We start from the raw sequence: 8,375 nt of genomic DNA on the forward strand, positions 1-8,375 counted from the left end.
TCCGACAGATGGCAGTAAGAGTCCTGCTTGTTTTGCTGCAGCCATAACTGAAGAAAACCGGTCCAAACGTCACGTGATTCAAACAAACGAAAATACAGTGTTTAGTAGTTCTGTGTACATAAGGGAACTAAAACTGAGTTAGATATAATCGTAAAATAAGTCTCATATTATATACTCGAAACCCATAATTAATTTAAACTTTTACAGCTCCGGTGTGGGACCTGGCATGTGACTAACTGAATGGATGCTCGGATGCAAAGGTGCAGCGGAGTTGATCGATAACCGAAGTAGTCGTGAAATTTACTATAAAGAAGAAATCTAGCAACCATGCGGAGAAGACCACAGTCTGCGGCTTTGACATCGGCATTTTTGAGGTCAGGGCATTTTCGGAGCTCTGCGATAATTGTGTGTTTTACAACCTACTGTTACAATGTAGCGTTTCATATTCCGATACTGCAGCGTTGATAGATATCCACACGTGCAACGTTACCTGAACAAATAAGTATTGTCGGGTGATGTACTGTATTGTTAAAATGTTGATTTTTCTAGCAGCTGAAAAGCATGGCGTGCGTTTAAAGTAGCTTTTTTACACAAAAGTCTAGATGTCTTAAATACTAAAATGCATAATGAGCACGCTGTACTTTGTTTTGAAGCAGGGCTGGGAGTGAGAAAACGGTTTCTACAACTGCAGCGCAGTCCCAGTTTCACACAGACCTCTGGCTCTGTTTCACCGTGCAGAACTGGATACTGGACTTTGGAAGGCCAATTGCTATGGTACAAGTTAAACCAAGCTGTGATATGTATGCATTAATCTATTTTTGTCTTCTTTAATCACGATAACTTTTTTTTTTTTCTTTTTAATTTAGATCATAATGCCCCTGGAATGGTTTCCTCTAAATAAACCCAGTGTTGGAGATTATTTTCACATGGCATATAATATCATCACACCATTCCTATTACTGAAGGTACATTTTCTTCTACTACACCAGTGTTTCTCAACCCTGGACCTGGGCGCCCGCCCAAAACTGCATATTGTGTGTTCCTGATCAAACTCCAGCCCTGCATCCCAATGTGCATGCTATCCATCCTAAATTCTTTGTCAAGTTATTCATTTTCAATACTATTTAGGGTGGATAGTATGCACATTGGGATGCAGGACAGGACCTGAGTGTGTCAGATAAAAGAGACCTACAAAATGTCCAGTGTTGGGGAACACTATACTACACTAAAAATATTAACAAAAGGTACAAGTATACAAACAGTTGACCTTAATGTAAAGTTCTTGTAGGGCATTCCTTTTCTCTAACCCTTACATATATGTGCTTTTGCTTGAGAAGTATCAACAAAAGTAGACGTTTACATTTATTAATTTAGCAGCCGTTATCCAAAGCATTTCTGAATGTAACCAGTGCTGGGAGATTAAGAGATGTGTGACATGGCCCTTGGGTTTGTTGAAGACCATTCATGCTGCTGAGTTATGAATCCTTTGCTAGAGGTTTCATTGCACATGAAGTCCATGCAGAAGAGCATTGCAGTAGTCCAGCCTAGAAGTGACAAGGGCCTGGACAAGTTGTGCAGAAAGTTAAGAAAGAAAGTCTGTTAAGAAAGTGTCGTTTTAAACTAAACGTGACTGTCTTTAACATTTTGTAGCTGATTGAACGGAGTCCCACAACCCTTCCTCGCTCAGCTGTTTACCTCTGCATCATTACCTTTGTCATGGGAGCTAGCATACACCTGGTAGGAGACTCCATTAACCATCGTCTCATCCTCAGTGGATACCAGCTTCACCTTTCTGTCAGAGAAAACCCCATTATCAAAGATCTGAAGCCTGCCTCACTGGTACTGTAAACGTACAGACCATCCAAATTGTTTGTTCTTTTGGAAAACACATTTTATTGAATGAAAACACTAACATATCCTATATGTGGTTTTCAGATTGATTCCTTTGAGCTTCTGTATTACTATGATGAGCACCTAGGGCATTCTATGTGGTAAGTATACTTCATACTCGCATTTCTTCTATAGCTGTGCTATAATTTACACCTTTACATTACAATTTATGTGCGTAAAACACCCCTCTGTTATCATTATAGGTATGTCCCCTTCTTTCTCATCCTCTTCTTATATTTTACTGGCTGCTTTACACAAGTTAAAGATGAGAAGATGCCTTACTCAGGCTGGCTGTTACTTGGCCCAAGTGCGGTGTACTATTGGTAAATTAATTATTCATTTAAACTGGAACAACCATTTACTTTTGTGAAGTAAATTAAAGGGAAACAGAATATTTAATGAATGTTGCCTATTTCTGCAGGTATCTGATTACCGAGGGGCAGATTTTTGTCCTGTATGTCTTCACCTTTTTTGCCATGGTTGCCACAGTGATGCGCCAGAGGCGGATGGGCTTCGTGTTAGACAGCAATGGCCGTTTCCTCTTCTATAACTTCATCATTACTCTGGGATTAGTTCTGGTTTGGGTCGCATATCTGTGGAATGATAAAGTTTTGCGCAAAAAATATCCCGGTATCATCTATGTTCCGGAGCCTTGGTCCTTCTACACCTTACACATCAAAAGCAGTTAAATAATAACAGCAAACCGAAAAAAAATTATTTGATATTTCTCCAGTATAATGCTTTGACCAATTTAATGGCACTTTGAGTGTTACTTACTGGAATTATTCAAAAATGAAAATTCTGTCATAATTTACTCACCCTTAAAGTTACTCATCCAAAACCCTCAAGGTGTTCCAAACCAGTTTCTTGTTAACCACAAAAGAAGATATTTTGAAGAATGTTGGTAACCAGTCGATGGTAGCAATTTACTTCTTCAGTATGGGGAGTAAATAAAATCTGGTTACCTACATTCTCAAAATGCTTTCTTTTGTTCAACAGAAGAAAAAAAAAGTTTGGATTATTGAGTAAGAGTAAATCAATTTTTCTTTTTTCCTTTTTTTTTGTGAACTGTCCCTTTAAGGAGTTGGATCTAGAAGTTTGAATCTTCACAAGGCAAACTATTCAATGTTTGTAATTTTTGTCATTTATTTATTGTGCTTTACAGTAAAAAATGATGCTTTTATGTCCTTGTTTTATATAAATAAAGTTTGTACTCCCTATATATGCTATGAGTCATTGAGTGTGTTCATGAGCTGCACCTCCTGTAGCAGACAGTATAATGTGACAGTTGGAATCCTATATCAATGTTCCTATGACAACGAGGCTATCGATGACATCAAAACCACGGTGGACTTTAGTTCCTTCAGGTGATCCAGAGGGAGTGACTCTTTCCCTGAACAGCAGAAACGTGTGTAGACATGGTGAGTTTGATATACTTTTTCCATTCAAAATCAAATTTTTCATTGATTCACGGTACATTTTTTGAACCGAGCTGTTTTTTGTTTAATTTTGCAGGCAAAATTTTTATCACAAACTCAGATTGATGGTAAGCTGTGTTACACAGAAGTAATGTATATGTTTACGATCTATGAATATAGTAAAACAATAATTGTTCTTTGAAAAAAAACACAGTACATTAGCATTAAGAAAATCTGTGTCATTGATTTATACTGTAGTTTCCTTGTTCTCATGCAGAGTTCAAAGAATGTTTCTCGCTTTATGACAAGAAGCGAAAGGGGAAGATTGAAGCCAAAGACCTTATTACAGTCATGCGCTGTCTGGGTACAAGTCCAACATATAATGAAGTGGACAGACATCTGCAAATCCACAAAATAGGTAACAATCTCATGATTAACACATTACATTGAATCATGAATGAATTTGTCTTGTCTGCTCTACCATAGCTTCCTTGTTTCACACCTGTGTCTAACAGCAATATGCAATTAGCCCAGCGGTCTCTGGGATTCACCTTAATGAATCAATATAGTTATAGTTGAAGCACTTATCAGTTATATATCTGAAGAAAAATGCTCAGTAATTAATCTTGAATTCTTTCCTGAAGAATTCACACATCTTTTACTTTATCCTCACCTCAGATAAGACAGGGGAGTTGGATTTTTCTACATTTCTTACCATGATGCACAGACAGATGCAGCAGGAAGATCCTAAGACTGAAATTCTGGAGGCTATGCGCATGACGGATAAACACAAGAAGGGCTACGTTCTGGCCTCTGAACTACGGGCCAAACTCACGGGCTTGGGAGAAAAGCTCACTGATAAAGAAGGTAGAAATCATTTATCTTCTCAGTTTGTGTAAGAATGACCAATGAAACTGAAAAAAGTTTTTCATGTGTTGTTTACCTGAAATTATTTTTCAGTGGATGAGCTTTTCAAGGAGGCTAATGTTGGACGTGATGGATTTGTTTATTATGAGGAGTTCACCAGAATGGTCACACTTCCTACAGTTGACTACTAGTGAAGAAGAGTGGGTCGGCCCCTTGTCCTGAATATTGCAATTATTTGCTAGTAAGAACTATATATTTTTGTTCTGTGTATACATTGTATATAAAATAACAGTTGATTAAATTACAATAAAGAGCTCATATTTTGATATACAGCTTGATTCAAGTGTTCACCACTAGATGGCAATCATGAAATAAACTAAATACATGTGGCAGTATTGATAAACGCTTAGTGTTATGATATTCAGAATGTTATTTAATAAAGTTTGAAGATTGTTAAACAATAAATGAAATGTAAGCTGTTTGTTGTACACATTAATCCATTTTACTCTATTTACAAAATACAAAACAAGAATCTAAGAGACTCCATCCTTTCCCCAATCCAGAGCTTTCATGAACTCCTCTTCAGTGAAGGACAACAGCTTGGCCGCTTCAAAATGCATCTTTTAAAACAAGCCATACACATAAAATGCTTTTTTGAAAAAGTGTGCAGTTATTGTGGTGTCGTATTACCGTAATTGAAAATGACAGATTCAATTATTTATGAAGAAACAGTTTTCTTACCTTCTGTCGCTTCAAAATATCTATTAGTTTAAGTTGCTTTTTAAAGCCCACAATAAGCTCAGCCTTTTGCCGTTCCAGTTTTCTGTTCTCAGCTTGTAATGTTTCAATCTTTTGTTGCTCCTGACAGGTTAAATCCTTAAGTTGGATACAAAAACAAGAGAAATGTGAAATGAACAAAACAAGTTTCATTTAAATCTAATTCTAAAATTCCTATGTGTGCAAAATGTTTTGTTGCACAAATGTTTTATTTTATGCTGGTTTATTTGATATGACATTACCTTACTGCTCTGTTTGAGTTTGTTGAGCTGTGTTTTAGTCCTCTCAACCTCCTCCAGAGCTCTATTCAAGCGCACCTCTGTTGCACTGTGGGTACTGGCTGCCTGCTTGTGGGTCCTCTTCATACTGTCCAGCTCCTAGAGTGGGAGAAATATGTTATGCTGACTGTTTTCAGATGCAGCCGTTCCAAGTCATTATTTTACTGTTTGTTTAAAAAGCTGAATCTTTAAAGCAGCAATAACTGCTTAACCTAAAACTACACAAACATGAGACAATTTTAATGAGGTTAAGTAGCGCTTTCAAACAATTAATTGCATTTAATCGCATTTAATCCAAAATAAGTTTTTGTTAATGTTATGCGAACCATGTATATTTATGTATATATAAACACACACATACAGTATATATTTTGGAAATATTTACATTTATGTATTCACGTTCTTATATTTTATGTATTTAACATATGAACAGTTTTTCTTAAACATATACACAATAAAATATACACAATATAAACACATTAACATTTAATATCATGTCTGATTAATTGTTTGATAGCACTAATCTACACTGAGATGACAGTGAATTGTTTTTTCACAATATATTTCATCCCTGTTTTTATTAATCTAACTCTACTGTTGTTCTGTATCTTAATTCAGTTTCCATGTCTCTATCATAAGGGGAAGAGAGAGTTCCAAAGATATCTGTCCCAGAAGCCCAAGTGCAGTGGGCTCTGGTCTCTGAGCAGCTGTGGCATAGTCTCACTTTACACACAGAGACTAATCAGGTTAAAGGGCCCATGCCAAGAATTCCATGCCTCTGAATCCTGGCACAGCACTAATTAACAGGAATTATATATATATATATATATATATATATATATATATATATATATATATATATATATATATATATATATATATATATATACACACTATACATTTCCTATAGGAAATGAGTAGAGGTTTATGATCAAAGGAACATAAGGCCACTTTTTCCAGTGGATTGTGAGACAAGCTTTAAATAATATCTTGCCAAAAGTTCAAGTACCTTTTGCAGTGCTGCCACTTGCTGTTGCAGACCTTCACATTTCCGACTTGATTCTTCAGCTAAAGATCTTTGCTTCTCGACTTGAGTCTGTTGGACATTTGCAGTCCTCTGCAATCTTGCCTTTTCCTCCTCCAAGTCCTTCAGTTTACTGCTTAAAGTGCCGTTTTCGTCATCCTTCAAGACACGCAAAAGAGATCTTGAGCAAGAGTAACTGAAGAGTAACTGAATAGATTAACTAACCTTGAACACATCTTAAAAGTCCTACCTTCTTGTTGCACTCATATGCGAGTCTATTCAATTCCTCCTGCGTTACTCGAAGTTTAGCCTTCAAAAATCTGATTTGAGCTTCTGTAATCACACAAAATAAATAAGCAATAATGCAAATAGTATAACAGCACAGCAGATTCAATATTTGAATGTATTGGTAATTTTTAACCCACCTGCACCCATCTCGTCTCCAGCACTGGGCATGATGTCATCCTGCAAGTGTTCATCCGTGAGATCATCACTAACTCTGCCCTCAATTATGCTGATTGTTTTAGCGAGTGAGAAATCCCCAAAGTCTTCAGGAATAGCAACATCATCAACCACTGTCTGTGGAGCTTTTCTATAATCGGAAGAAACTGTTGATGGTACCCAAACATATTCATCACAAACGCATAAAGATACAAAAAATGTTTTGAGTATGCACTTACTGGGGAATCTTTTTATGCCCTGATCCTGGCTTGTTTGGCTTTGAAGGTTTTGCAGAGTAGTTCTTGTTTCTCGTGATCTACACAGCAGAAATGTTTTTGTAACTAGTGGTGTCTTGTATTTAATACGCATTTCCACTGATTCATGTATTTGTTTGAGTTGTACCGTTGTAGGGAGCTGCTTAGATGTGGATTCTCTTTTTGTGTCGGCCTTCCTAATAGGACACGCAAAATGTTGTGTCGGCAGACAGCAAAAGATTTTAATAATGCTTATGTCAAATAGAGTGAAAACCATTACCTGAAAACTTCAAAATCACAGTCAGTATCAATTGAGATATGGGAAGAGATTGGTTTGGAGAGCACCTCATTTTGATCCCTCTGAAAAAATATTATTGGAAAACAGTGTTAATATATGCATTTGTTGCAACATTACGTATATAACATTATATATAAACTATATATATATATATATATATATATATATATATATATATATATATATATATATATATATATATAAAGTTACGTTAAAAACACAGCCTGTGTTCTCTCAAATGTTTCTTATTAGAATCTGATGTGTTGTAGACTTACCATAACTTGCTCTGCTTCCCGAACAAGTTCTGCTGTTTTTGCTTCTAGCTCTGCATTGCAACGTCTGAGGACCATCGGAATTGCAAGCAGTTAGATATTCAGCATACTTCCATGTGATCTTTAATCCTAAATTCTTTGTAGCACCTGTTATGTAGTCAGTTTACATATGCTAAACACAAAGCAGCACAGATAAACTAATAGGCATTTAAGTAATAAAATCATAGATACTTGTATTCTTCTTCTTTGGCTAGGAGGTCCATCGGTAATGGTTTCTTCGAAGGAGCGGAGGAAGACCTGTTTTGTGGTCTGGGTCTCGAAGGCCTTTCTGAGTAAGATGTTTGAGGCTTTTTTAACTGATTGGAAAGAGAGTAAAAGTATTATAATCCTTCTCTGTCCTCGAAAATTCTTTCTTTTGCAGCGAAAGAACTGTATATATTGAGATTCATGACTCAATTAAAATGATTTAATTACTTTAGGCGAAATCGTAATTAATACGGCATAACTTAAAAATAATTTTATTTCAGACTTACAGCAAGTAGCGCGGGTCTGGGTGTGCTGTCTGCCATGTTTGTTTGTTAGTGAAGAGGCGTTGCTAAGCAACAGCGTCTACCTTCGTGACGAGTTCAATATGGCGATTGTAGGTATACAAACTTGATCCTTTTCATTCCTCTTTTTTTAATGCGAGCGTTTAATGCCTCCTTACATTTAAATTTGCGTGTAGTCATTTAGCAGCAGACCGACCAACCAAACCGGCAATTAAAATTATCAAAAGAACAATAATATCTGCCGCGACGCAGTACGCAATGGTTTAAGCTGGAAGCAGCTGGTTTTAGCTGGTCTTCCAGCCTGGCTA

The 8,375-nt window shown here is 36.5% G+C and overlaps 3 protein-coding genes across 4 annotated transcripts; 2 read left to right on the forward strand and 1 right to left on the reverse strand.

Moving 5' to 3' along the window:
• Positions 1 to 49: 49 nt before the first annotated feature.
• cln6a (CLN6 transmembrane ER protein a) lies at positions 50 to 3,110 on the forward strand. Its single transcript, XM_043243269.1, has 7 exons — positions 50 to 374; positions 657 to 774; positions 867 to 965; positions 1,651 to 1,839; positions 1,936 to 1,991; positions 2,094 to 2,213; positions 2,312 to 3,110. The coding sequence occupies exons 1-7, from the start codon at positions 328 to 330 to the stop codon at positions 2,577 to 2,579; spliced, it is 897 nt and encodes a 298-aa protein (XP_043099204.1). The 5' UTR covers positions 50 to 327; the 3' UTR covers positions 2,580 to 3,110.
• Positions 3,111 to 3,182: 72 nt separating this feature from the next.
• calml4a (calmodulin-like 4a) lies at positions 3,183 to 4,866 on the forward strand. 2 transcript variants are annotated; one of them, XR_006251256.1, is made up of 6 exons: positions 3,183 to 3,311; positions 3,406 to 3,436; positions 3,586 to 3,726; positions 3,987 to 4,175; positions 4,269 to 4,416; positions 4,739 to 4,866. XR_006251256.1 is itself a non-coding variant. In XM_043243270.1 (5 exons), the coding sequence occupies exons 1-5, from the start codon at positions 3,309 to 3,311 to the stop codon at positions 4,364 to 4,366; spliced, it is 462 nt and encodes a 153-aa protein (XP_043099205.1). In that variant the 5' UTR covers positions 3,183 to 3,308; the 3' UTR covers positions 4,367 to 4,570. The 2 variants fall into 2 exon arrangements, 1 of the variants encoding a protein (XP_043099205.1); XM_043243270.1 differs by lacking the exon at positions 4,739 to 4,866 and having other exon boundaries at positions 4,269 to 4,570.
• On the reverse strand, positions 4,588 to 8,295 carry tex9 (testis expressed 9). The gene is made up of 12 exons (XM_043243268.1): positions 8,053 to 8,295; positions 7,751 to 7,875; positions 7,523 to 7,586; positions 7,230 to 7,309; positions 7,098 to 7,146; positions 6,935 to 7,011; positions 6,680 to 6,846; positions 6,505 to 6,587; positions 6,240 to 6,413; positions 5,195 to 5,329; positions 4,917 to 5,051; positions 4,588 to 4,795 (listed from the first exon to the last, which is right to left on the reverse strand). Exons 1-12 carry the CDS (start codon positions 8,086 to 8,088, stop codon positions 4,709 to 4,711), a joined length of 1,212 nt encoding a protein of 403 aa, XP_043099203.1. The 5' UTR covers positions 8,089 to 8,295; the 3' UTR covers positions 4,588 to 4,708.
• Between the last annotated feature and the right edge of the window lie 80 nt (positions 8,296 to 8,375).

The sequence above is a fragment of the Puntigrus tetrazona genome, chromosome 7 (assembly GCF_018831695.1).
Source record: "Puntigrus tetrazona isolate hp1 chromosome 7, ASM1883169v1, whole genome shotgun sequence".
NCBI lineage: Eukaryota > Metazoa > Chordata > Actinopteri > Cypriniformes > Cyprinidae > Puntigrus > Puntigrus tetrazona.

Bases quoted from the DNA above. Each gene is read 5' to 3' on its own strand.
- calml4a (XM_043243270.1), top strand. The intron at 3,437-3,585 runs GTAAGCTGTGTT...GTTCTCATGCAG, and splicing joins ATCACAAACTCAGATTGATG to AGTTCAAAGAATGTTTCTCG. The intron at 3,727-3,986 runs GTAACAATCTCA...TCCTCACCTCAG, and splicing joins TCTGCAAATCCACAAAATAG to ATAAGACAGGGGAGTTGGAT.
- cln6a (XM_043243269.1), top strand. From the start codon at position 328: ATGCGGAGAAGACCACAGTCTGCGGCTTTGACATCGGCATTTTTGAG. The intron at 775-866 runs GTACAAGTTAAA...TTTTTAATTTAG, and splicing joins TTGGAAGGCCAATTGCTATG to ATCATAATGCCCCTGGAATG. The intron at 966-1,650 runs GTACATTTTCTT...AACATTTTGTAG, and splicing joins CACCATTCCTATTACTGAAG to CTGATTGAACGGAGTCCCAC.
- tex9 (XM_043243268.1), bottom strand. From the start codon at position 8,088: ATGGCAGACAGCACACCCAGACCCGCGCTACTTGCT. The intron at 5,330-6,239 runs GTACTTGAACTT...CTCCCACTCTAG, and splicing joins AAGTGGCAGCACTGCAAAAG to GAGCTGGACAGTATGAAGAG. The intron at 4,796-4,916 runs GTAAGAAAACTG...TTGTTTTAAAAG, and splicing joins ATATTTTGAAGCGACAGAAG to ATGCATTTTGAAGCGGCCAA.